This window comes from Fusarium odoratissimum, assembly GCF_000260195.1.
Source record: "Fusarium odoratissimum NRRL 54006 unplaced genomic scaffold supercont1.1, whole genome shotgun sequence".
Lineage (NCBI taxonomy): Eukaryota > Fungi > Ascomycota > Sordariomycetes > Hypocreales > Nectriaceae > Fusarium > Fusarium odoratissimum.
In genome coordinates, this window is record NW_022158687.1 from 387082 (window position 1) to 413275 (window position 26194).

Here is a 26194-nt window from a genome sequence, read left to right on the forward strand (position 1 = left end):
CGTGTAAGTGATACAGGGTAAGCTGATTGGTAACAATGACATTGAGTGGTGGGGTATCACGTGGAGTCGAGACCTTGAGTCGGACTCAATGGTGAGAGTGGGCGTCCCCCAAAGACCAACTAGGGATTGCCCGATTGGAAAACACCAGATTTCTGGCATCCCCTTTGCATCACCACATCAACCACGTTTCGATTGCTTCATATTCCTCATGCGATTCGGTTACAAATAGCACAAACCCGACCAATACGGCGTTCGCCTCTTCGACGACGCCCTTTTCTGTGCCATTGTTCTCTCCCAAAGAAGCCACTTTCCCTCTTCCCGCATTCTCGACGGCCAAACTTGAAACCTATTTAATCTTCAACCCTCGACGTACGACCAACGAATCGTACCTCGCAACTTCTACAGACATCTAGCGACCTCAGAATAACCAAAAATTTCGATGCCCAGCGCAACGGCTTCCGGAGCTGATACGGGTGGCTCGGCTCGATCTCGCGATCATAAGCAGGGTAACCAGGGACGATCTTTCACCCCAGACCAAGAGGCAGCAGTCATTCGTATCCGAAGATGCGAGGCTACTGCGTTTTATGACATCCTAAATCTTTCGAGCGTCAAGGACACATGTACCGAGGCTGAAATCAAGAAGGCTTATCGGAAGCTGTCGCTTCTGACCCACCCTGACAAGAATGGACACCCTCATGCGGACGAGGCCTTCAAGATGGTCAGCCGAGCTTTTGGAATTCTAGGCGATAAAGAGAAGAGGGAAAAGTTTGATAAGTTCGGCACAGATCCTGATAGTCGATTCGCCAGCGCCCAGGCGAACAACCCTTTCTTCAATCAACGAGCCGGTGGCGGTGGTATGGGTAGAGGTGGCCCGATGTTCCAGGATGACTTGACTCCGGAGGAGATGTTTGCCCGTTTCTTCGGTGGAGGCGGCTTTGGTGGTGGTCCATTCGGAGGTGAGCAGAAGTGACAAGCAAGAAGAGACTCGTACTAATGTTGTAGCCTTTGACACAGGTCCTCAATTTGTTTTCAACTTTGGAGGAGGTCCTGGAATCAGAGTTCATCAGTTTGGCGGAGCGAGGCCGAGAACGCGACCCCGAGAGGCTGATCGCGGTCGACAGAACGAAGGCAACGCTTTCCAAACGTTCCTGGGTCTACTACCCATCATCTTGTTCTTTATCCTGCCCATCATCACATCCTTCTTCTCTGGTGAGACTTCGACAACATCGGCATCAGGACCTCGCATGGTCTACGACAACCCCCTACATCCGTACACCGAGCAGCGCACGACACCGAATCTGAACGTCAACTACTACGTTAACCCCGACGAAGTTGCCCAATATTCTGAAAAGAAGCTCAACAAGCTCGACCGTACAGCTGAACACCAGCTCTTGAGACACCTCAAGAATGAGTGTGAGAACGAGTTGATATACCAACGGAGATTGAGGGATGCTGCACAGGGCTGGTTCTACCAGGACCCCGACAAGATGGCACTCGCACAGACATACACAATGCCGTCTTGCGAGCGGCTGCAAAATCTTGGAGTAAAAGTCTAACGACGTACATGCACAGATGGCGCCGTGAGCAGGTGGATATTATATACTTTTCTTATAGGAGTTGGCGTTGTGGCATTTCTGGGACTGCATGGCGACGAAGGAACTCGGACCTGACAAGCAAGCAAGCAAGCAAAGCAAGGGGAGGACGACGCCCATAATCGAGTTATGTATCATTCAGCAGCGTTTAATGCTTAAGGATGTATTTTCCTAGGGGAGGTTTAAAGAAGATCCAATTCGAGGTAGATTTGTTGTACTGCGTTTAGAATGCACACCAATCGCTTCTTTTGACTGCCAGCCACCGCAAGATGTTCTCTGGATGACTATTGGACCCTTGGTCTGAGCGTTGGATGACCGTTGAGTCTAAGACATTGGTGGATCATGAGGAACTGAGTGCTTACTCCGTCCATTAAGACATTACTAACTCGATAAAGATCTCATGTCCTCATAAGAAATGAGTAAAAAAATAAAAATACAAATATCGAAATAGATGTTCCAGTATGAATATATATCCAAGATTATCATGCTCACTCAGTTAATCGCGGTGTAAGTCGGCATGTCTCAGATCGTCAGTGCTAGCTTAAGCGACTTCATCTTTCTCAGCCAATCTTGACCAAAAAAAAAGGACAAGCGAGGACCAGGTTTAGAATCATGAATTGTACATGCTGCCTATCTAAGCGGTGAGGCAATAAGAGGAATGGTATATATTCTTCAGCTTGCTCGATACTTGAATCGACAGGCCCACGTCATCGTTCGCGGCCCGTGGCTGTGGTAAGCAAGTGGCGGGGCAGACTTGACGCCCGCGGTCTACGTACCTCAGGTACATACAGGCACCACCACCCGCCCAAGCTTTTTCAGCTCAGCGCATGCTGAACTTTCTTCATTATTCGCATTCCAACCAAGACAAACTCGCATTGAACTCAGAGTCTCCAGTCGTGTTGCTTCTTGTGTGATAGTAGCTTCTCCTCTCAGCGAATTGCACAGTTCCATGTTGCACCGCCACGTACAGAGCGGGACCCAGTGACGACACATCTCCCCACACGAGCTATTGCTGTTGCGATCAAGAGGAGCTTCAAGAGCTGGATATTGACGTATACAAGCGAAGAAACACTTCTATACGACGTTTGATACAGAGATCTGGTCGCTAAGTTTCTCGATCTCATGCATACAACTCACAGCGCTTCGAGAACCACTTCGAATCACTTCCCCGCAGTCTCCCGCGTGTGGTAGCAGCGCATCAGCTACAAGGACCAAACGGAACACTGAAACCTTCTATTTGACATGTTACTTTGACACTCGAAGTTTCCAAGTTTAAACTTACTTCAAATACAAACAACGTTAAAGCGATGTCGAATAATCCTTGGGCTGAAGGAGGGAACGAACCTGGATGGGAAGATGTAGGACCCCGCCGCGACGGACAAGCATCTTCAACGGATAGACCGAACCCGCAAGCTGTTCCTCCGGCCCTCAGACCTGGAATCGCTTTCGATAACCAAGATGAGCAACAGGCGTGGGGAGAAGCGAGGACACAGCCAAATAACCCGCAACAATCTCAAGAGACGCCTGCGCTGTTGAAACCAGGCGGAGACAGACCGGAAACGAACCCTTTTCTACGAAAGAAAGTTCCCTCAAGACAAGAAACACCACCGACAGAATCATTCTCGAAACTTGGTATCGAAGAACCTAATACGAACCCATGGCAACCAGCGATAGAGGTGCAGAGCGCACCATCAGCCCCACAACCGATTCCAAACCTCATGGATGATGTCCCTCCTAGAGGCGCATGGACACCCACACCAGAGCCACTTCCTGCTGGATCACCTGGTATGGTATCACTACCCTCTGGTCGTGAGTCACCTGCTTGGGATGAGGATCCTCTGGGAAGAAATGACAAACCTCCTGCGCCACCTATGAAACTCTCCGCGGAACTTACTGGGGACACAAATATCTGGGACGATGTAGGTGGCGCCGACAAGGGGAAGGCCAAGGCCACCGGAGAAGCCAGGCCAGCATCACCCGATGATTGGAATCTGATAGATTCAGAGCCATCGCCGAGCCCTATGAAGGAACCTGAAGAGGAGAAGCCACCTTTGCCACCCAGGCAACCAACACTACAAACTCAACCGTCAAGTTGGAGAGCATCCAGAGACCCGATCGACGGAAAGACGGAGACCTATCAGATTAAGAATATACAATGGCACGACTCGACCTCGTCAAAGAACCCACGAATATCCCCAATCTTGATTCAGAATGCAAACGGGCCTTGTCCTCTTGTTGCTCTGGTCAACGCACTAACCATGACAACACCTGCCGATGTCGAAGATACTGCACTTGTGCAAACCCTTCGCTCAAGAGAACAAGTCAGTTTGAATTTGCTCCTGGACGCTGTTTTTGACGAACTCATGTCACCACGAAGAACCAGTTCTGAAGATGCATTGCCAGATGTTGGAGATTTGTATGCCTTCCTGCAAAGTTTACATACCGGCATGAACGTCAACCCGCGATTTGTCCCTACAGAGAGTATGATAAATGCTTACAAGCGTACATCGTTGACACATTTACATCCTGCTGAGCGAGGAGACTTGATCCCAGGAACCTTTGAGAATACGGCTGAAATGGGGTTATATGCCACGTTCTCGATTCCGTTGATTCATGGATGGCTACCACCAAAGAACGAACATGCATATGAAGCGCTGGAACGACAAGCCGCATCATATGAGGACGCACAGAATCTCCTTTTTCGAGAAGAAGAGCTCGAACAGAAGTTGTCTGACCCCGAAGGTGGACTCACAGAGGATGAGCAGCAACTTTACCAAGATATTGTCATAATCAAGGAATTTTTAGATAATTCCGCGACCCAACTTACGCCTTGGGGCATTGAAGTTATCGGTAAAGCCATTCGGCCTGGTACATTTGCCATTCTTTTCCGAAATGACCATTTCAGTACGCTGTACTGTCATCCGCAGTCGATGCAGCTCGTCACGCTTGTGACGGACGCGGGATTCAAGTCTCATGATGAAATCGTATGGGAGACACTATCAGATGTCAATGGTGGCAACACCGAATATCTTTCAGGAGACTTCCGGGTTGTGGGATCTGGCGGTCTTGCTCCTTCGACAAGTGCAGGAAACTACTCCAATAACGATGGCGGAGAATGGACGACAGTACAGAATCGAAGGGGAAAGGGGCGACATGAGGATGAACCCCCAATGAGCCCCAATGCTGAACAGGAAGATAGAGATTTGGCCCTCGCATTGCAATTACAAGAGGAGGAAGAGGAAAGACATAGAGCAGAGGAGGCACGAAGACGACGAGAGAGCATGCTTTCAGAGCAATTTATCGAGCAACAAGCCTTTCAACCAGGAAATGCAACACGTGGCAACCGTGGAGGTAGAGGAGGAAGAGGCGGACAACCTGCAAGAGGAGCCCCACGAGGTGGAGGCGTCACCAGAGGAGCCACTGGACTTGTTCCAGGACGCAACAGCTCCGTCAGCGCACCCACCACAAACACAACCAACGCACAGCCCAGAATACCCGCCCAAAGAGTGCGATCTCTCATACCAGCTCAACCACCGAGACCACCTGTGTCACGACCAGCGGATGAAGCAGCAGACGATGCGCCGCCTTCGTACGAGCAGTCAGCGCACGACAGAACGTATCAGCCGCCGGTCGGACACCCGAGTCACCCGAACAGCAGCCCTACGATATCGAGGCAGACTACTGCTGCGAGCGTGAATTCGTCAATGCCAGTGGGGCAGAGACCTTTTGGGCAGTCTGCGGGCAGACGGCCTTCGGGTCCGGGGGTAGGGGTAAATGGCGGTGGGCAGAGGGAGAGGGACTGCATTGTGATGTGATTTTTCATGAGCATATGAGAGACGGAGTCTTGACTTGGGAATTGGTAGTTAGGAGTTTAACGGTGTTTGTAGCATGGGCGGGTGTAGCTGAATACATTTCATCTATTCGTAGTATCTTATAACTCCTGTCGATGTGTGCGTGAGGGGAATCTGTATCCAGCTGAATCTGTCCTCGGGGAGTAACAAAGCTTCTGATCTCAAGGCAAGGTGCCAAAAATATCTAGTCTAAGATCTATTAAATCTATATGAAGTCTATAATAAATACACTGGAGTCTTTTTATGATTTAGCATAGACATCTCAAGTTTTCTTGCCTCCCCTACCCTGCGTATATGCAGCTTGCTCAGCACCACAGTTTGTGATAAGCTACCAGAATAACTTTGTGAACTTTTTTCATGTGATAACTCATTGCTCTCAATTGCTCCTTGTTACAAGGGACCTCGGAAGACGGGCAGATATCTGATATTTGAGTTTGGAGAGGACGGCAGTTGATTGAGATCGACTGAGTGAACTTGAATGTTGCTGTATACACCCTTCCGTAAGACTAATCATGTTCCCTTTAAGGGAATCTACTGTGAATATTTTGTTTTACAGTACTATCGCAACCGAATTCAGAGCAACGGAAGCTGTTTCTACATCCTGATAGTTGCATCATTGTGCTCGTGGGACACACCAGGGGTAGATGTACTAAATATCCAACTGTTATGGCCAATTGTACAGGCGGTGGAGAGTGTCAAAATGGCCGTTGCGCAGCTACAAGTACCCGCTTCAACCTTATTGACATCATGGAAACACATGTTTAATTTCATCATTGATCAATTCCTTCACAAACATCTGAATCTATCTTGTCAGCGAAATATTAACACCAAACCCTTCATTCTGCTGTGTTGTTGAGGCGCAGACGCTGTCATCATGGCTATTATCGAAGGGTGGTTACCACCCACTCGGGAGAACTACGACCTGATCCTCAAAGTCTGGCAGATATCTTACCCAATTGTAAGCATTATAAAAAGAGCACGTGAAATAATACATGTTCTAATACTCTCAGATTGGTTCGATACAATGGCTTACCAGTTGGTACGGCATGGGCAAAACCTCAGTCACAAGCCGTCTTAACCTCCCCGGCCGCATTGGCTGGTTGACAATGGAGGCACCTGGTTTTCTGACACTGCTGTACCTGATGAAAGTTCTTCCTGAACAGCATGGAATCGACGATCTTCCGTGGCAGAATAAAGTGCTTGCGGGTCTGTTTGTAAGTATAATTCCCCAATTCGTTATGCTCCCGTGCGTATTGCCGTTGAGGGGGAGGCTTGACTACCTACCCGAGGTAGCGTCATGAGGAGCAAGTAAGTAAGTAATGGAGGCTAACGTTGGATGGCATGTAGGTGATTCACTATTCTTACCGCGCTGTTATGTTCCCCTATCTTCAGCCTTCCATGTCACCGGTGCACATTGCGGTGTGGCTGCTTGGCTTCAGTTTTCAGATTTGCAACGCAACTTGCCTTGGATCATGGCTCGCAGCATATGGGCCTACCACTGAGGCAGCATGGTCATCACAATCGTCCATCTTACAATTCTCATCAGGTATTCTAATCTTCTATCTCGGCCTATCCGGCAACTTCTTCCACGACGAGGAACTACGCGACATCCGCCGGCGCGAAGCCCAGCGGCAAGAGCGCGCGAAACTGGAGCAGCAGAACGGCCACGCGAGCAAGGGCGTGGAGAAGCACTACCAGATTCCGCAGGCGGGACTGTTCCGGTACGTGCTGTACCCTCACTACCTGTGCGAGTGGATAGAGTGGGCTGGGTTCTGGATGGCGGCGGGTTGGGGATGCGCGCCTGCGAGGGCGTTTCTGGTGAACGAGATGTTCGCCATGTTTCCGAGGGCTGTCAGGGGACGGAGGTGGTACTTGGAGAGATTTGGAGAGGACAAGGTTGGGAGGAGGTGGGCTGTTATCCCGGGGGTTTGGTGAAGCTAAAGAGGGAATGGTATGATGGACGGATGGACGGGTTTAGTTATGCTTATGCTAGATAGACGATGTTAGTTGATGTTAAGCTGTGGTCATGGTTGTGGCTATGGGTATAACGAGGAAATGGTTATGATAGAGCACAGAGCATGTAAGTGTGTTTGTTGACTGTATGAATAGATGCCGCCATTGCAATAGACAAGAACCGAGTATAATAGCCGAGATATACTACATATGTATGCTAATCAAGTGGGATAACAAGTATGTGGGATAGAGTTTTATATTGCCACTCAGTGATTGAATGCATCGTAATTACTGTTGAATTATGGATACACTCACGCTTACACTGTGAATATGATGAGTCTCTCTCTGTCACTGTCTCTGTCTCTTGGTGTCTCCAATTTCTAGTTGCCGACTCCAATTGCCGACCATTTCTTGGTCCGTGCCAAGAATGATCCTCATCCCTCCACCTCCGCATCGAGACCTCGCATCGACCATTCAAACCAAGGAAAATCTACCCCAGAAATCCGGGGAAAAAGATCTCACTCTTACGATTGCTAGGTAATGAGCGTTGGTTTTGTGGAATTGAAGAGAGAATCTGGGGAAGCAGCGGGATAATCGTAAGATGAGATTCGAAAAACCTGGGGAAGCCTGCATAAGTTATCAAACAACATGTATAGCTACATTTACAAAAAAGTATGCATACGGCAAAGTTGGAGAATATGTGGATGCCGTATGTATTGTCCTCTCCACGTGGTGGTAATGAGAATACGTACCTGGTTGTTCTCACTCTCTCGGTCATGATCTTCACCTCATCCATCTCCAACACAACACAACAAAACACACTCCCTAGCAGTAAAATCCGTGAAATTTCCCCGCACCCGAAACTACTTCCCGAAATCTAGACTTATTCACTAGCTCTGTCTAGTTTATCTCAAGTAAACCTTTAAGCTTAGTATGACTCTGAACTTCGGCGAATCTTGTCCGAGAACTGTCCGTTTGCTTGACACAACGCCTTGACATTGACATTGACGCTCCAACATTTTAGCCGAGTCAACCTATCATCGTAGCTGCATATCAATAGACCAGGGGTTGTTTCCGCGGCGGATGAAAGCATAGCCAGAAATAAGATATCACATTTTGCGGGGGGTAACCCACCCCTTGTCCCCAAGCTAAACCGCTCCTAGGGCATAATGGCAAAAATCCTCAGACACACTGACACACACTCCAAAGAAAATTGATTGCATGCAACACCGTCTCGGTACTATTAGCTTCGTGAGGGGAAATCCAATCTAGACACCTTGAACTGGGGGGGTTGCTTGTCCCGACACGGTAGCCCGAGGTGTTATCCATCCTTGGCTTTTACTATATCAAGACCCTGCTCCTATCCTTTTTTTTATGTTTTGGTCTTCTGCATCTCAAGCATCAGTACGCAGAAGCTTGAAGACCTATCAACTTCTCTTCTTTTCTTTTCTTCAAGTGTGGTCTTTTCTGTAAGATCTGCCCGTCATGGCTATATCTGATAGGGATCAGGAGAAGGGGTTTGATGAGCGCTCTGAGATGAAGGGAGGTGTCATTAATGATTATCATGATGCTGCTGGTCACGGTCACACTGCTACCGATGCGTGAGTATCTCACTTGCTTATGATACAGACTCATACTGATACTTTACAGCTACGGTAACTCTCTTGTCCAGTTCGACCCAGCTGCTGAGCGACGACTACGATGGAAACTCGACTTGTACACTGTCCCAACCGTCGCAGTTCTGTATCTCTTCTGCTTCATCGATCGCGCCAACATCGGTGAGTCACTTCTCACTCTCAACACATCAACCTTCACTAACACACACCCTCAGGTAATGCCCGTATTGCTGGTTTGACAGAGGATCTCAACCTCGTAGGATACGACTACAACAAGATCCTCTCCGTCTTCTACATCTCATACATCATCTTCGAGATCCCCGCCACCGTCTGCTGTAAATGGATGGGCCCCGGCTGGTTCCTCCCTGCTACCTCTCTCGCCTTCGGCATCGTCAGTGTCGCTACCGCCTTCGTCCACAGCCAAGCCGCTATCTGCGGTGTTCGTTTCCTCCTTGGTATCTTCGAGGCTGGTATGCTTCCCGGAATCGCATACTATCTCTCCCGTTGGTATAAGCGCTCTGAGTTGACTTTCCGTCTGTCTCTCTACATGGTCATGGCTCCTCTTGCTGGTGCTTTCGGTGGTCTCTTGGCCAGTGCTATCCTCAAGCTCCCCCACTTCGGTAGCCTTCACCACTGGCGCATGATCTTCGCTATTGAGGGTATCATCACCATCGGTCTTAGCCTCCTCGCTTTCGTTACCCTCACAGATCGACCCGAGACTGCTCGATGGCTCACTCAGGAGGAGAAGGATCTCTGCATCGCCCGTGTCAAGTCCGAGCGTCTCGCCCAAACCGAAGTCATTGACGGTATCGATCGAGTCAAGCTCTGGCGCGGTATCTCCAACCCTGTCACTCTCCAGATCGCCTTTATCTTCCTCTTCAACAACATCACCGTCCAGGGTCTTGCTTTCTTCCTCCCTACCATCGTCGGAGCCATCTACCCCGAGTACAGCACCGTCCAGAAGCAGCTCCACAGTGTCCCCCCCTACGCCGTTGGAGCCGTCTTTGCTGTTGCCTTCCCTGCTCTCAGTTGGTACCTCGACAGGCGACAGATCTTCATCATCCTCTCCGCTCCCACCGTCATCATCGGATATGCTATGTTCTTGGCCTCTGAGACTCCCAGTGTTCGATATGGTGCTTGTTTCCTGATTGCCAGCACCTGCATGGTTCTGGGTACCATGACCAACGCCCATATCAGCGCCAACGTCGTCAGTGATACCGCACGAAGCAGTGCCATCGGCATGAACGTAAGTTTCTCTCCCATCAACCACATTAACCCTTCTCTGACACTTGACAGGTCATGTTTGGCAACATCGGTGGTCTCATCGCGACCTGGTCCTACCTCGTCAAGGACGCCCCCAACTTCCCCATCGGCAATGGCCTCAACTGTGCTACTGGTAGCATGATCTTCATCCTCAGCATTTCTGGCTACTTCTGGATGAAGTGGGACAACAACCGACGCGACAAGAAGAACGTCGAGCAGGAGCTTGCAGGCCTCTCACCTGAGGAGGTTGCCAACCTGGACTGGAAGCACCCCGGCCATAGGTGGCGATTCTAAGATGTGATATGGTTTTGGATATGAGCATGCTACGATTGGGTATTAGCGATGGGTCTTTTGAATGGATAAGGTACTTACCAGGTCATTTTGGATATTAGCGAGTCATCATTATCTTATCCCAAGAATGAACATGATTCTACAACTTGCATTTCTGATTTACGTTTCTCCTTAGGCACCTTATGTTGTCCTTGGATGGTGAGGTAAAGTACCTAAAGCACCCAAAAATGTGCCTTCCTCGAATCCTTTAAGACCTATGTGTTAGCCAGGGAAGGTATGGTGTATGTCTGGTTGCACCTCCCATCACCAGTCCTTCCCTGTTGACGAGGTGTCTACTACTCACTTTATTCTTCAACCTCCTGACTACTAAGACATTCGTCTTCCAACACCATCATCATCCCCGTCTTTGGTACATTTCTTTCATCGTCGTCATTCTCATCGCCAATACACTTCTTCAGTCTCCATCTCAGCAAAGTGACACAACTTGTTAGCTACAATGACTGGGAACGAAGTATACCACCTCCGCTTCCCTCGTCCATCTGTCCCGGCCCTCCCAGCCCCAGGAGGATAGGAGCCTTACAGCTCGTCTGACACTGGTGCAATTGACTTATACAATTTCTTGGTAATCGAATGGAAGGAGTGGGCTGAAAAAGACACGAACGAGGACAGAAATAACTGGGCACGCCTAGCCAAGTGCGTACAGACCTGGGGGGATAATGAGACTGGTCGCAAACAACATTTGGGCAACGAGGTTAGCAGAATTATTAGACAGAAGGCTTTCAACGAAGTATGCTGGGGATATATTGTCATCGCTACTCATCTTTACTCATGTTTGACGAAACTCAGACAGTTGAAGAGCAACCAAACACTGAGCGCATTGCAACGATGGTACCCAAAATCCAATATTTTCGGCGCTCGTTATAATAGAAATGGTCGCGCATTCAAACCATCTTTACACAAGAATCTACGCCGTATCCCACGCAAGGTACAGCAGGGCAATAACAACGGGAGCAATGGTCAACAGCAGCACAATACTCCTCAGCAGTATAATACTCAGCAGAGCAATACCCCTCAGGGAAACAATTAATCAGCACCTTGATACCGAACATCAGTCAGAGAATTATGGTTATTGGAGAATGAGCTAGTTGGCGAAAGAAGCTGCCTTTAGCTAGACTCAAAATCAAAACGTTGCTTGCCCGTCGTTCTCCTATAATGCAAAACAGTGAACTGAAAGCTCAAGTCAAGTAATTTTATCAACACCAAAAAGAGAATCTGCGTATCGCAGACGGCTGGATCTCTCCCGCCGGGAATTGAACCCGGGTCTCAAGCGTGACAAGCTTGCATACTGACCACTATACTACGGAAGAAGAGCAGGTTATCACCTGTTGTAGTGAGGGCTGTGGGAAAACCGTCGCGTATGGGATCCTATACATCAATGGTATCTTAACCAGAGCCTTTTATTACAGAATATGCTATGTGAGATCCTCGGGGAGGGGTGAGGAAAACAACGATCTCACAGACTACTGCGAAAATTCAAGGAATGATAGAAGGAAGATCGGCACCAAGTGCTGCGAGCTGAGGCAAATGAATATGGTTTTATGCAGGGTATTCTGGAGAACAATGTTTGCCTTGCTAAAAATACTCTTCACAGAATAGGGGCAAGGTTCGGACCGTTGCTTTAAGCGTTGGCACGCCGGATTAAAAACGAACTTTCCTTTGCAGTAGGATAACAAGAGGGCGATGATGGAGGCGAGACTGTGTATAACAGTGCTTGAAATTCCGAACGGAAAGAAGAAATAAAATCTCGATATTCGGCAGGGTTTGCACCGAGAAGCGAATTCTCGTTCATGAGTTGCCGGGTATCGTCTCGAAGCTCACGCCTCACTTGACGACCCCAGGCCATAAGTGGTGGTTTACCGACGGATGGTCCAGTAAGTGCATCGATATGGAATTGAAGGTTCTCGGGCCTAAGCTGCTCTACAAGCTTCGGCGACCGCATATCGAAACAGTACGCGTGTAGATAGACCAGCTGCAGGCCTAGTCTTCCTTCTATTCGGCTTTTAGGTGGGACGTCGAGAACGCCTGATATCAAACCATCGACAAGTAAGTGCAAAGGCGGGAGAGGGTTACCGTCATGTAGTGGACCTGATGAAAGAGGTTCGATGGACATATTGCAGTCCATGGCAGAGAGCAGAACTGTCCAGGTGGGTGGCGGGGGGCCTCTGGGGATCGGTGGTAGTTGTCCTGGGACAAGCTCGCGACGCTCTCCCACGGTGGTAGGATCGAGGCAGAGATACTGAATGGTATTTGAATGGACAAGGGGACAGCGCTCAAGGTCTGTCTCAATATCTGTCTTGACATCAATCCATCCATCGCGGCGCAGACTTCTGGCTGCGCCCTCAGGGTCGGACCAAAAGGAAAAGGTCGAAGACAGCCGTGCGAACGTTGAAATTGGCAATGAAATCTTCTAGCCACATTAAGGAGGCCACGCTATCTCTTCGTAAGTCCTCGCAAGGCCCATACCGGGTGGACATCAATATCGTGAGATCCACTGGAGAGGGAGCCGTCGGTATAAGGGGACTACACGATCCTACGACATCGAACTCCGCTACAGTGGCTGCTCAATAGTCATCATCTCCCGTAATATGGTAGTCAGTATGTAAGCTTATAATGCTTGAACCTAGGTTTAATTCCTGGCAGAAGAGATCTAGCTATCTGCATTATACAGACCCTCTTTTTAGTATTATTAGTACTTTATAATATCAGTCAGATCACTCCTGTTTGGCACTTAAACAAAACGGCCAGGAGAAAGTGTTAAGTTTCAGTTAGGGGTAACGGCTTTTATTCTTCATCGATAGCTAAAACCGAACTCTGTAACAATTTGAAGGGCATCCGTCACATCAAATCCCCTTCAAAGACCCTTAGTTGAGTTACTGGAGGGCTCATGTGTTTGCGGTCGTACAGGTGTCAAATCTCTGAAATCCCAGGAGTCGATGGAGGGTCCTTCTTCATTATACCTGCCAATGCCGATGATACGAGACCTTGGGTACCATCCCTGTAGTGCGCGTGCTGCGGGACTACTCTGTGGTTGTTTGATTCCAAAGATGTTCATGAGAATGACAAGGCCCTAAAATACTTTCTCATAGCGTTTTCGTTCACTCAACTCGGAACTCGCTCCTTGAGAGACGGTACGGAAAAATCAAGTCTTTCTGTTTTGAGAGTTGACGTAAAGCAGGGCTTCTCTCCACTTCTCTTCGTCCTCGTACGGGTCTTGGGAGGCCCAGGTCGTTCATTCGTTCACGAAGGTTTATACGCTCTGATCCCTTCATTATCTTCTCTAAGGCAAGGAGCCCATCCAACTGGACGGTCGAGGGGCCTGAGGAGCTCGACGGACGGCTGAGGTTGTGAATTTTCCACGTACGAGGAGTCCATTATTAATTACTGAACTAACAGGATGTGCCGGGCTGAGATACCTTAGATACTGGAGAAGCGTGTTGGAGATGAGAAAAACAGTGACGATGGAGGGATAACATAAGGTAGGTAAGTACCTGCAGGCCATATCTACCAGAGGAAATAGGATCTGCTGGTCGTGGCAGGCGCAACCAGAGGATTTGCTGGCGCGAATTCAGAAGCTGGCTATTGACCAAATATGCCTTAACTGTTTGCTCTTCTACATACCGGATGTAAAGGGCTACACAGAGTAAGAAAACTGAACCTTTCTTAACATTGCAAACTCTGGCTGGTGGTTTCGCTGCATACAATCCTGATACACCTAGACTTTGATGAATGAGATACTATTAGAACCTTCACAATGCGGTCAGCTCATCGAGACTGACGCCAGTAAGATCTCGGAGATCACAAATCTATCTCGATCTTCACGGAATATCTGGTAGCCTCAGGTTGAGCTGAGTCAAAAAAGGGGCAATGCAAGTGCCTACCGGAGGTAGTCGAGAGGCCAATAAAATCGTACCTACCTAGATAAGAGAACCAGCAAAATGGAAGGGATAGGAGTCCGGTAGTTAAGGCAGGAGGAAAGACAGAATTACAAACCTGCCACATCTCTCTTCTCCAAGAGATCAACTTCCTATCTCATCAATCAGAGTCATCCTCCAGGCAAGAATCACTCTCCATCGTGAGAAGTTACAGAAAGTGCAATCCCTACTGCGTTCGACAATAAAACGCATCCAGCTCTGTTCTCGTCTTCTCCATCTTCTTCCATCCTCTTCATCTTCTTCATCTTGTCTACCCGTCCCCAAAACACCAGTCGTCTTCCTCTTCCTGCTATTCCCTTCGCTCTTCAGATCATCCTTCAACTCTATCTTTCCAGCCCTGCTCCGCCATGTTTCTTATCCTCCCTTCATTGCCTTTATACCTACGTTCTGTCATCCCGTCTTATTGGCATCATCTCAGAAGACTGATTATACGCTGTTGCTTCATCGCCAAGCCTTAGCTCGGTTCGACATACACAGCTGTGTCTCATCACTGATGAATTTCCTATCCAAGGTACGAACTTCCTCAGTGAACCGGGTGGATCTTCAGTGAAGATACCGCTAATCTACTGAGCACGCGCCTTATTCTCTTTTGCGTGTGCGGTGGTGAACAAGTGTCATCCTTCTGAGACGTGATGCTTTGGGGAGAGGAAGTCGGGTACTTTTTTTTTCCCTTTTGGGTTTTCCTTGTCACCGCATCTACTTAGCCGACCCGTGACATACACGTGGGGCTAACAAAAGGAAAAATGGTTTTTTTAGGTTTCGATCCTCCGCCGCCGACTCTTTCACTTCTGACTCCTTCGCTGCCGACTACGATGACTTCAGAACTTCAGCTCAGGGAATGGGACCAGACACTTGTTGGAGAATGGTTCTTCTCAGAAGAAGTGGCAGCGAGAGCGGGAGCGATCGGTTGGTTTGGATCTTGGCGGTGGATAGAATGGTGCAATGGGGAACTGTACTCTAGAGTAGACTTCATTCAACACCCTGTTTGACTTCACCCACAACAGATAAGCGATCATCCATTTCAGTTTTTTTTGCTACATCTTATTCCATTGCCTTGACTTGCTTCGAAAGCCAAGTTGGATATTTTCATAGAAATGCATTCACTGCCACATGCCACTATTGTGTCGTAGATCTCCGCCTCCTTCTGTAACTAGGCCTTAGCTCCATCATGTTTCATCGCATCAAGTATTTCCATCTGCTACGAGCTACGGTGAGGAGGTAAAGTTTTCGGCCCAAAGTAACACAAACGCAAAAAATACATATAAACACATATCAGCAAGATAGCGTCCTTATTGTTCCTGGTGCCTAATACGAAGGTTCAGACTGAGAACCTAGATATTATGATGACCGTAAGACTTGCAGTGTCTGCCACGAGAAAGGCAGCCTCTCCATCTCAACCAGCTATTTCAGCCTCATCCGGGCCATCGGCGCCTTTGTGCTCACGTGTCGTATGATCCGTGACGTCGAGAGGATCTCACCTGCGCTTGACTCTTGCCGGACTATGTTCAGGGGTATCCAAGAGGGCGCTGCGGACGTGACAATACCTCGATCATCCGCAAAGTCAAGAGTTGCATCGCGGAGTCCTAGAATGTCCTGGACTCTGAATGGACATGATGGCATGGAGATGATGCATTTCACGGGGTCCATGAATTGGCGCTGCGACTCGCCTCGGACATTTTCAATTTGTATGTAACGGTCATCTATAATACCCTATGGGATAAGACTGATCTAATTCTCTAGTATCAGGACTCCGCAGAGATACAAAAACTAATGCAACTGAGATTCGAAACAATATGTCCCATTAACGGCAACGTGCCTCAGATTCTCCAAGAGCTCATCAAGCTGCAAACCCGACTATCCAAACAGCATCACAATTTTGGAGGATGGCGCAGAATGGGGACTCTAAAGCGCCAAAACTTATGTAAACTACTGTCACTATATAGTATGTAATAGGGTGTACTGCTTGCTACCTTCGGCATCTTGGGCGCTTTGCCACCCAGTGTAGTGATGAGGTACTTGGTTGCACTGATGGTATTAAGAAAGATCCAATGTAAACTGCTACGCCGTTGATAGGATTTATCAAGATACAAAAAGGTTCTTAAAATCGCGGCATTGTGAACTGATCTAGCCTTGAGCGGCAGAATTCGAGTTTCTATGTATAAAGAAGTTCGTATAGAGTCCCAGCAAATGATTCAGTTTTTATTGCACGAAAGGATCATCAAGTATTTAGCATCATCTAACCAAAAGACTTTCGATATATCGCATAATTGCTTTGCACCTTTCCGCCCCACGATAAATTTCCGTTCAACCTATGCTCCAAGAAACGTCATGCTTGCGTTACCAGTCAGAGACATCCCTTTGCGATAGCAGATCTCGACTGACGTACCTCGTCAACTGATCCCAAAGTGAGTTCTCTGTTATTGCCCTGAGTGACCTGACGCTTGTCGCAACCGCCATCATCGCACGCTTCAATCTCCCTCGGACTGCATGCAGAGGATCCTGGACGGGTCGCTCGAAGAGTACTGGGATTCTGCGAACGTGCCAGGACGCATGATCGGTGAGCTAGTCACACTCGTTGCTGGTCAAACTAATCCTCAGACCTTCAAGCATGGCATGCAACTGCTTCCTGGTGACCACATACCCAACCATGGCTATGAGTAGGGGTCTATACTTTTCTGGAAAGGAGGAGGGCAACTGTCATCTCACAACTCTATCCGTAGGAGTAAGATATTCTAATAGATACAAACAGGTAAAAAGAGCAACTACTGGAATCACGAACCTACCTCATCTCTTTTCACTAAGAGCTCTACTTACTTATCTTATCAACCAGCGCCAGTCCCCAGGCAAGAATCACTCTCCACTGGGAGAAAACAAACAGAAAATGCAATCATCATCTCAGAAGACTATACGCTGTTACTTCGTCGCCAAGCCTCAGCCCAGTTCGACATACACAGCTGCGTCTCATCACTGATGAAAGAACTTCCTTAGTAAACCGGGCGATCTTCAGTGAAGATACCGCTAATCTACTGAGCGCGCGCCTTACTTCTCTTATCCTTCTGAGAGGTGAAGCTTTGGGGAGGCAGCTCTTTATACTGCAGGTCTTATGGCCCTCATGATATCTAAGTTTTCAGTCTGAACCTTCATTTTAGGCAGCAGGAATAGTAAAGATGCTATATTGGCGAATATGTGTTTATATATACGTTCTTTGCGTTTGTGTTACTTTAAGCCAGAAACTCTGCTCTCATCACAATAGAAGCTTCGGAGAGATGGAGTCAGATAGTTTTCTTTTAACTTTGGTCGCCTTGCAGAAACTTCTATTCACTACCTATTCAGTGTATGATGAATAAAGCTGTGCAGTAGAAAGTTTCCGATATATATCTCCTTGGGCAGCGTCGTCGTAACAAACCCGCTACAGCAGGCTTTAGCCTGTTTCGTCTTCCGTAGTATAGTGGTCAGTATGCAAGCTTGTCACGCTTGAGACCCGGGTTCAATTCCCGGCGGGAGAGTCGCCTCACGAGAACTACTCGTGATATCAATTTTTGGTGTTTTGGCCTCTTTTTGCTTGCCATGTGTTGTGTCGTTGGGGTCTCGTAGGGTTCTGAATACATAAGGTTGCATGCCTTAGTAATTGACTCAAACCTTGAGTAAATCTTAATTAAATGGAAAGCATTAGACTCTGCAGTGTCAATTGTGGTCCAGTTTTTTAAATGTCAAGTCTAAAAGAATTCTCTCAGAATAGAGGTCAGACCCTTGCTATGCAATACCCGGCGCTTCGGGGCGTGCTAAATCCGGATCGGAAAGATGATGACGACGCATCAAGATCTTGACCATGCCAGATGGGGCCACCGATAAAGTCTCGTTCGGTCCGCAGTTTAAGTGAAGGGCTGATATTCAATCTATCTTTAATACTGTGGCTGCAGTCTCGAAGCTTTTCGTTTATTAGTCACAAAGAATAAATGCCGTATTTCCGTTTCATCACAAACTCCCCATCAATGCATTCATTCATTGTTGAGTTGTTTCAAAAACTTGATTTTACAGTTGGATTTAGCACGTCTTGGCCTCATTTCGCTGATGCTTGGCAAAGCCCATCATGATGATCAACAGCACACGACTTCTTTCCTGTGCGGGGCCTAGCGCAACCGACACAATGTCCACTCTCCAGTGTCCGCGTATTCCTAGTCGTTGTGAGAATTCGGTGTAAACATTGGCATTTCTCGGCGTAGGCGCATTATTACAAAGCCAAGATGTTTTGTGTCGTTACGTGCGACGAATACACACAGTTTTCTCGGATGCTGGTTGCCGTGCAGCTGACGTATATCTTGTCCAAAACGGATAGAGTCGAGTTTTAGGCGTTTAATTGAGGCTCTAATTTTGATGAGAGGAATGGAAATGACACTGAAGGCGTTGGGGGGAGATAAACTTTAACAGTCGATCAAATCCATAAAGTCAAGTATCGGATGATGATTTCAGATCTGATATGGATTTCATGAATATGGCACTCGTGTCTTACAATTGGATGTCACTGTCACACTTGCACTGATACATTTTCTTACACTCAATCAGCTATTCCCGCTCTAGGCAAGGAGGCGCGTGCCCCGCGCCCCCTGGAAACAGTCGCGGCGCCGCCCACCTGCCGGTCTTCCTTGCACATGCACTTGCACCTTGCACTTGCACTTGCGTCTTTCTTATTCTCTTCCCCTGCTCGGGTCGTTCCTTCCGCTGGGGATAAGGGAACCCACATCTTCCGTCATTCATTTCAAGGAAAGAGATCCTCATCATTGTCTCTTCTTTCCATTCCCTTATCTCTGTGCTTCCTCTTCTCGTCTCTCCTAATAACAAACATGTGTTGTTGACATTGTCTGTGATACTTCATACGTATTCCTCTCCTTATCACGACATTCTCTCCTTTTTCTCTTGGATCAAAAAGTATTGCTACTTCTTCTCCCTTACTTCTTTTTTTATCGAGAGTTCAACTTTGTGACGATCCGATCCGCCCACCTCCCGTTGCATGACATTCCTCCCTCTACAAATCAAGCGCATCGCCTCCGCATACGCTTCCTTCGACTGCCAACCTCTCCTCCGTCTTCCTTCATACCATCAGCATAATCCAACGGGACAGCAGCAAGCATGCGTTCAGTAAAGTCGCTGCTCCTCTGGGGCTTCGCTTCCTTCTCTTCAACAACCGCCGCTCTCGCATTTCCTCCACTATTCCACAAAACTCGAGAGGCTGAAGCTTCGTCGTCGATTGCCAAACGTGCAGATGAAAAGACACCAAAATACTTCGTCGAAGCCGGTCGAAACATCGAGCTTGGTCATTACGATAACCGTTATTTCCAATCGAAGGTCTCGTATGAAGAACACCGTCTCGTTCTCCGAGATCTGATTCGAAGCTATTTGTTCCATATGAACAGTTACGGCGTGGAAACATGGATTGCTCATGGAACCCTTCTTGGTTGGTGGTGGAACGGCCAGATCATGCCTTGGGACTATGATCTTGATGTTCAAGTGTCAAACAATACCCTTCAATGGATCGGCGACAACCTCAACCGTACCGAGCATAGTTGGAATTATACCGAAACTGCAACAGGGGAGTTCATCTCCAAGAAATACCTTCTAGATATCAACCCCCACCACGTTGATATCGACCGTTCTGACGGAAGGAATATTATTGATGGCCGTTGGATTGACATGCAGAATGGCATGTACGTTGATATTACTGGCCTCCGTGAGCGCGAGGCAGATCGCCCAGGTGTCTGGAGCTGCAAAAACAAGCATCGGTATAAGAGCCAGGACTTATGGCCTATGCGTATCACCGAGTTCGAGGGCGTCAAAGCTCGCGTTCCGTTCAACTTCAATAAGATCTTGGTTGACGAGTATGATACAAAGAGTTTGGTCACCGAGAGTTGGGCAGGGTATGTTGCCACCATAGCCGTTTCGCCATCATACCGTTGGCGGGGCGTCCCCTCAAACCTTCACTTGCTAACATAGGTTACAGACACCGTTGGGATCATGACAACAAGATTTGGATCAAGGAGACCGAAGAGGAAGCGAAGCAGCGACAGCTCGGCGCCGTTGATCGCCATTTGGCCGAGGCAGCCGCAAATCCGCAGGCTGAGGAGCCGCAGGAAGCCGCAGCGCCCTAAACGCTCACCGCTTATACTCATCCTTTTGAGTAACTCACTATTTCTGATTTACATTCGATCTCGCATATGAGCTGCGAATCAACGAAATGAGCCACGACCTAAATTTCACAAATCATACCTTTTCTCTTTACGATGGGTCATACAAAGGTAGCCAGGCCTTTGTTGCACATGAGGCGTTGGATCTATATTACGGCGTTGGAGGAGAGCGGATTTTAGCATATCGCTGGTCAGTGTGGCTTGCTATTGAGGCGTCGATGATAGAGATGATTGCTGTTTTCATCTCTGGGATCTTTGTTCGAGTTCATCAAACGGCCTGTAAACCTAGAAAGATATCCCTAGTTGCTTGCATGTTTGCTTCACACAAGCGGTTCAATGAAACTTTGCTTTGGGCGCACGAAAGTCTATACTCATGCTGAAATGTAAAACCATGATCTATGTAACAAGGGTATCAAGAAATTCCCACAACCCATCATGACTCCTTTATCCAGCTCTTCCACGAAACCGTCTTCTGCCGTTTCGATTCTTGCCAACCGCCAAACTTGCCCCCGTTTCCAAGATCAATCAAGGGTGCCATACTGGGTCGACCATGCGCACACTGAAAAGGAAATGCGCAACGTGACAGGCGAGAGATGAGCTCCTCACATTGCTTTACCGACAAAACATCGTTGAACATGATTGCACCTAGCACAAAGTCAGTGAAAGAGGAGCAAATAATAGGCAACAAACATACTTCGACAGGCTCTGGAGTGTAGCAATTCCAGAATACCCCTTGGACACCCGTTGAAACGTGATATCAAAGGTTTGTCAGGGGCAGTAGTTGATGGTCGCACAAGTGGAACACTACTGTCCACGCTTCGCCAAACTTCTGTTCGTAAAAGTTCAATGAGAAGTCGCGGTTCTAGTCGGCATCTCTCAATGATGCTTGGAGGGAGGCCTGTTACTAGGATTTTGTTTTGTGAGGAGACGGGTGTTTGGTATGTGATGCCCCAAGCAGCAAAGTATTCGTGATGTTGTTCTAGAAGAGACCATTCCTCCTTTGAGATTTCGAAGATTATGGGTCGGTCGAGAGGTTCTATGACGGGCGACGTTTGATTCACCAAGGAGTCGTGGGTGAAATAGTTTGCCATGAGATCTTCAAGCTGACATCGTTCATCAACTGCATGTTGATCGAGCATGACCAACGCAGAACTCTGTTTCTCGTGCGCCAAAGTCCCAGATGTCGAACTTTCTAGTGGTAACTTGACCAAGATGAATTTGCGGTCGACCTGTTCTATCACGGTAGCGTGAGCAAGCGCGTGACGTGAGATTCGCCCATTGAGGCTCATGGTCCCTGTTTCAAACCCAACATGACCGCTTCCATGTCCACACGCATGCAGCTGATCTTGTGCTGAGCTATCGATACACGGCACAGACGGTTCTACAGGTTGAAAAATGGGATTCTCCCATGATCTGATGACACCCTGGAGCCATTTGCTAGGATGTTTGTCTCGCTTCTGTGCACCTTGACAGGTAACACTGCTGCTTGTGTCACCGCCACCTGATGCGCCGTCAACAGTACATGCGCCCGAGATCACACCACTGTTTGCAGACGAGCCTGTCTTCTCGGCTTCCGGTTCAGGGGATGGCTCATCAAACGGTTTTCGCAACAGTTTCCCGCCTTCTCCAACAAGACGTCCCAGCGGTGACTCCTCTCGCATCTTTGTACGAACATCTGCCGCTTTCGAGGTGGCGCTGAGTGGCGTAGCTCTCCCAACTTTGATTCGGTGCCAACCCTCAAAGGGGCTGTCTGCTCGTGCTTCAAGTGAACCAGATCTGGAGATGGGAGTGACAGAGCTAGCTCTCGAGCTGTTCGATGATGAGGGCGGTTGCTTTTTAGGCTTTTTCGGCCGGCCCAACGTTCTTGCTGTCGAGAATAACGATTCCTCAGGGGTTAGGCGAACTTTTTGTGGACGAAAATGATGCTTTTTGAGAAATCCGTAACATGTTGCCTTCAAAAGATCAATGATCGCAGACAGCGTCCGGCCCTGACTGTCAAGTCGATCTGGGCTATCGAGCCCCTCTAACCCAGTAGCGGTGATTTTGAGATAGAACATGGGCCACCGTTCGATCCCCTTTCGACTTCTCAAATCTCTTCCCGTGACCTCATCAAGTTTCCGCGAGTCACCGTTTTGGTCTTCATCACTGTCAATCACACCAAAGCTAGAGTTTCCAAAGGTCTTGTTGATTTCTTCATAAAGAACATCAGTGCCAAATTCGTTGTTGATTGGCCTAATCCCAAGACTAATAAATTGAGAGCGCCGTGTCGCAACAGGATTCGTGGAGATAGCGCCTTTGACGGAAATCGACCCGCATGATGCTGATATGGGCACCCAGGAACCTGCATCGCCCGAGTTGGCAAGGCCAGCTTGTGTAAGAAGTCGAGAGGTTTTAGACATGATGTCTGCTTTTTCTGCTGGCCGGAACCATAACTCACGCTGGCTTGCTGCGTTCTTGAGTGAAACGGATACACCTAATGGCCAAGCAAGAAGCAGGCCTACGACAGCTCGAACCAACCTCGACCATTCTTTGTCAAGAGCAGACCTTTCAGCTAACGTGGCTCTCTGTTTGACCCTAACTGGCATATTGCCGAAGAGATCTCGAACCGTCGAACGAGTGCCATGATCAAAGTTGACAAGCCGTGATTCAGGGGGCGAAGGCAATTGTCTAGCCAGTATTCGAGAATTGTGAAACGAGATAGAATTGTGTGAAATATGCCTTTGGTGGTGAGATGTGATGGTCAGAAGGGAAAAGGTAGCAAGGGATGCTAGGAAATCGCCATGATTCCCATGAACAGAAGACCTTGAAGGGAACTTGGATGTATCTGAGAAGGCGTAAGTACAAATAGCTTCACGTAACCAATATCGTTTCACTCACGGTGGAGCTTCCCGAGGCCCCCGCCATCTTTAAATTCTTCGGGTGGAATTCCGGACCCGTTATCTTCAACGGTACAATTTCCCCTGCTGTAGTCGATCGAGACGTTGACCTTGGATGCGCCAGCGTCTAAAGAGTTTGTAATAAGACCGCAGACAACGCCGTTCAGAGAAGTGATATTCACCGATGATTTAATCTTGTCGACGACATCTTGAGGAAGTTGCCTGATGGCCATACTCTACAGCAGATCATGCTTGTTTGTGTAGAGTTGGTCTTTGGCTGTGATGTTGAAAGTTTCAAAGTTCAAGTTGGGAAATGACGTCGAAGCGAGCTGAAACTGAGGTGAGCTGCACCTAGCTAGGGGGCACCTGGTTTTAGGGCGATCTAATTAAGGCACAGTGGGTAACCGTCCCCGAATCCAGGGTCCGCCTGGTGGAGGTGGCGCCAAGAAAAGATGTGCCTTGAGCTTATAGCCAGCTCAGTCCAGACTCGAAGCCACGAGAGATTCAACGGGTACCTGCGGGAGAAATAAGGGATAAGGGGGACTTGACACGTTGGGAAGTGCCTACATTTGAGTCAGAGATAGGTCATGAACGAATAGAAAGGATCGTCGTCTTCTGGTCCGTGTAGTTTATGTAGTTGTCTCGTCATTCAATAGATCCATCACGTGATCTTGATCCCGACCTTCGTACCATCATGCTTCGCCGCTTTCAGCCTTTGTACTATTACATGCCATGCCACACACTTTGATCTGCTGACGACGTCTCTTCTAGCTTCATCCCTTAGTTTTCGCCTTTCATTGTTCTGTCTTCCATCCACCATTGACACATCATTTTCGTTTCTTTTCTACTCCGAGCGAGCCTCTCTTCTCTTTACTTTGTTCATTGCCTCCCCGCCTCCACCCGCTACCCAACGACGTTGTTCTGGTAGCTTCGACGTAACGTTTCGTTTCAATTCAACGGCTTCTTCTCAATTTGATGGCGACGACCGACGCGATACCTCCAGAGCATGGTGAGTGTTGAAGCATTGTTCATGTTTATGGAATTTACCATCACGCGATATCGCCACCTTGCGATAGCCTCACAATACAATGCCTGATGCTAACATTTCAGACCGTCAAGGTCAACGCAGGAGACCGTTTTCGACATGGGTTAAGAAACTCACCAACTTCAAATCATCCGATGGTGAACGCCAAAAGAGACACAAGAAACGCAGTCACAAGAAGAACAACCCTTACCCGGAATCTGGACAGGTCGGCAACGGTGTAACCAACGGAACGAGTGCATGCACTTTCACCACTACACAGACGGGTACAAGCAATACCAGTGTGGACCGATCCGCCCGGACATCTCGAGAAGATCAGGGACCGCCAACGATCGGGCGTGGAAGTGTGGCCGGTACGGTGTTGACAGATCATGAGGCCTCCCATTCCCTCATGGCACCCAGCCATAGGGCAAGTTCTGTCGCTGGAACGAGCCGTACCGTTGGTGGAGGAGTTGAATCTAGGAGGGGGGGAGACAGTACTTTTTCAAGTCCAGCACCATCTGTTAGGTCTTTGACGACGACCTTGACTACGATACAGTCAATGGCGCCTAACGGGCCTGGGCAAGCTCAGCATCATGCTTCACAGCACCATGGCAACACGCAGTCTATTCAATTCACCCAACCGTTCCCCACTACAGGGACGCCAGCATCGGCCATCCCGCCCCATTTGGCGCCAACTGGCAACCCAACGACTTACACGTCTGCAACCGCCAATAATTTACTTACAGATAACGCATCTATCCTGACTTTGGCGTCATCAAGTAAGCGACGACGAAGGCGTTCTCTCGATACCGATGCATCTGTGCGTGCTCTTGCACCTTCGTCACTTTGGGGTGGCAGTCGTGAAAGTTTACCACTTAGTGTTCTGAGTGCGAACATCGACCCGATGGGTATGCCTACTACTCCCGGTATTCACGGCAACCCTCGAATGGGAACAGAACGCACGAGCATTTACTCTGCAACAGGTGTTGGGCCTGCGATTTCTGGTGATCGAAACAGCTACTATGCCAAACAAGGGGACGCTGCAAGTGTTCGAAGTGGGTTGCTTGGCCATGGACGCGCTGAGAGCGTGAGCGGGAGCATTGGTGGTCTGAGCAGTCCTCTAATTACACCACGAGAGGTATTCAACGAGAAGAGCGAGAATGAGAAAGAAGATACCCCTGTGGCTTCTAGAACTAAGGAGGCATGAGCGTGTTGGTTTTTATTGCGAATGATTGATGCTTTGTTTTGCTTTATGGTATTGGGTTGGTTGGGTCTGGCGGGTTTGGCAGGAATGAGAGCGTATCTGGTGTTTTGCTTGATTTATATAGAATTCTGGTTCGGTACTTACTATACGCAGTCGAGGGAAAGTTGTCCCTTAATATACCATACATGATACCCTGACAATTGTTATGATGAGCGCCAAACGAGCGAGCTTTTGATTAGCTTTACGTGATAATTTAATGTTCTACAGTGATGGGTCGGGTGCCGTGGAGTAGCAGCCACTGTGGCGCTAGGCAAGCTCCTGTAGCTCCCCAGCTCAGCGTCCCACCATCGTCA

The 26194-nt window shown here is 48.4% G+C and overlaps 9 protein-coding genes and 2 non-coding genes across 13 annotated transcripts; 8 read left to right on the top strand and 3 right to left on the bottom strand.

Moving 5' to 3' along the window:
* Positions 1 to 107: 107 nt before the first annotated feature.
* On the top strand, positions 108 to 2086 carry FOIG_00153 (DnaJ like subfamily B member 12). Of its 2 annotated transcripts, none has more exons than XM_031196159.1 (2): positions 108 to 956; positions 1003 to 2086. In XM_031196159.1, exons 1-2 carry the CDS (start codon positions 440 to 442, stop codon positions 1554 to 1556), a joined length of 1071 nt encoding a protein of 356 aa, XP_031071926.1. In that variant the 5' UTR covers positions 108 to 439; the 3' UTR covers positions 1557 to 2086. The 2 variants fall into 2 exon arrangements, with proteins under 2 accessions (XP_031071926.1, XP_031071927.1); XM_031196160.1 differs by having other exon boundaries at positions 112 to 956; positions 1015 to 2075.
* A 243-nt stretch (positions 2087 to 2329) lies between these two features.
* Positions 2330 to 5696, top strand: FOIG_00154 (uncharacterized protein). Its single transcript, XM_031196161.1, has one exon. The coding sequence runs from the start codon at positions 2900 to 2902 to the stop codon at positions 5405 to 5407; it is 2508 nt and encodes an 835-aa protein (XP_031071928.1). The 5' UTR covers positions 2330 to 2899; the 3' UTR covers positions 5408 to 5696.
* Positions 5697 to 6191: 495 nt separating this feature from the next.
* Positions 6192 to 7668, top strand: FOIG_00155 (uncharacterized protein). The gene is made up of 3 exons (XM_031196162.1): positions 6192 to 6401; positions 6454 to 6657; positions 6791 to 7668. The coding sequence occupies exons 1-3, from the start codon at positions 6318 to 6320 to the stop codon at positions 7376 to 7378; spliced, it is 876 nt and encodes a 291-aa protein (XP_031071929.1). The 5' UTR covers positions 6192 to 6317; the 3' UTR covers positions 7379 to 7668.
* A 1029-nt stretch (positions 7669 to 8697) lies between these two features.
* Positions 8698 to 10724, top strand: FOIG_00156 (uncharacterized protein). The gene is made up of 4 exons (XM_031196163.1): positions 8698 to 8997; positions 9047 to 9174; positions 9228 to 10258; positions 10309 to 10724. The coding sequence occupies exons 1-4, from the start codon at positions 8882 to 8884 to the stop codon at positions 10567 to 10569; spliced, it is 1536 nt and encodes a 511-aa protein (XP_031071930.1). The 5' UTR covers positions 8698 to 8881; the 3' UTR covers positions 10570 to 10724.
* Positions 10725 to 11861: 1137 nt separating this feature from the next.
* On the bottom strand, positions 11862 to 11933 carry FOIG_00157. Its single transcript has one exon. It is a non-coding gene; the product is annotated as a tRNA-Asp (tRNA).
* Positions 11934 to 12244: 311 nt separating this feature from the next.
* Positions 12245 to 13678, bottom strand: FOIG_00158 (uncharacterized protein; the record flags this gene model as incomplete). Its single annotated transcript, XM_031196164.1, has 2 exons — positions 12245 to 13033; positions 13529 to 13678. The coding sequence occupies 2 exons, from the start codon at positions 13676 to 13678 to the stop codon at positions 12245 to 12247; spliced, it is 939 nt and encodes a 312-aa protein (XP_031071931.1).
* A 699-nt stretch (positions 13679 to 14377) lies between these two features.
* Positions 14378 to 17219, top strand: FOIG_00159 (uncharacterized protein; the record flags this gene model as incomplete). Its single annotated transcript, XM_031196165.1, has 5 exons — positions 14378 to 14382; positions 15315 to 15464; positions 15894 to 16243; positions 16687 to 16724; positions 17157 to 17219. The coding sequence occupies 5 exons, from the start codon at positions 14378 to 14380 to the stop codon at positions 17217 to 17219; spliced, it is 606 nt and encodes a 201-aa protein (XP_031071932.1).
* A 773-nt stretch (positions 17220 to 17992) lies between these two features.
* On the top strand, positions 17993 to 18064 carry FOIG_00160. The gene has a single exon. It is a non-coding gene; the product is annotated as a tRNA-Asp (tRNA).
* Positions 18065 to 19218: 1154 nt separating this feature from the next.
* Positions 19219 to 21157, top strand: FOIG_00161 (uncharacterized protein). The gene is made up of 2 exons (XM_031196166.1): positions 19219 to 20470; positions 20554 to 21157. The coding sequence occupies exons 1-2, from the start codon at positions 19686 to 19688 to the stop codon at positions 20699 to 20701; spliced, it is 933 nt and encodes a 310-aa protein (XP_031071933.1). The 5' UTR covers positions 19219 to 19685; the 3' UTR covers positions 20702 to 21157.
* On the bottom strand, positions 19226 to 24610 carry FOIG_00162 (DNA mismatch repair protein MLH3). Its single transcript, XM_031196167.1, has 3 exons — positions 23615 to 24610; positions 21432 to 23561; positions 19226 to 21382 (listed from the first exon to the last, which is right to left on the bottom strand). Exons 1-3 carry the CDS (start codon positions 23844 to 23846, stop codon positions 21171 to 21173), a joined length of 2574 nt encoding a protein of 857 aa, XP_031071934.1. The 5' UTR covers positions 23847 to 24610; the 3' UTR covers positions 19226 to 21170.
* FOIG_00163 (uncharacterized protein) lies at positions 24242 to 26066 on the top strand. 2 transcript variants are annotated; one of them, XM_031196168.1, is made up of 2 exons: positions 24242 to 24622; positions 24724 to 26062. In XM_031196168.1, exons 1-2 carry the CDS (start codon positions 24589 to 24591, stop codon positions 25842 to 25844), a joined length of 1155 nt encoding a protein of 384 aa, XP_031071935.1. In that variant the 5' UTR covers positions 24242 to 24588; the 3' UTR covers positions 25845 to 26062. The 2 variants fall into 2 exon arrangements, with proteins under 2 accessions (XP_031071935.1, XP_031071936.1); XM_031196169.1 differs by having other exon boundaries at positions 24300 to 24622; positions 24733 to 26066.
* The last annotated feature ends 128 nt before the right edge of the window (positions 26067 to 26194 follow it).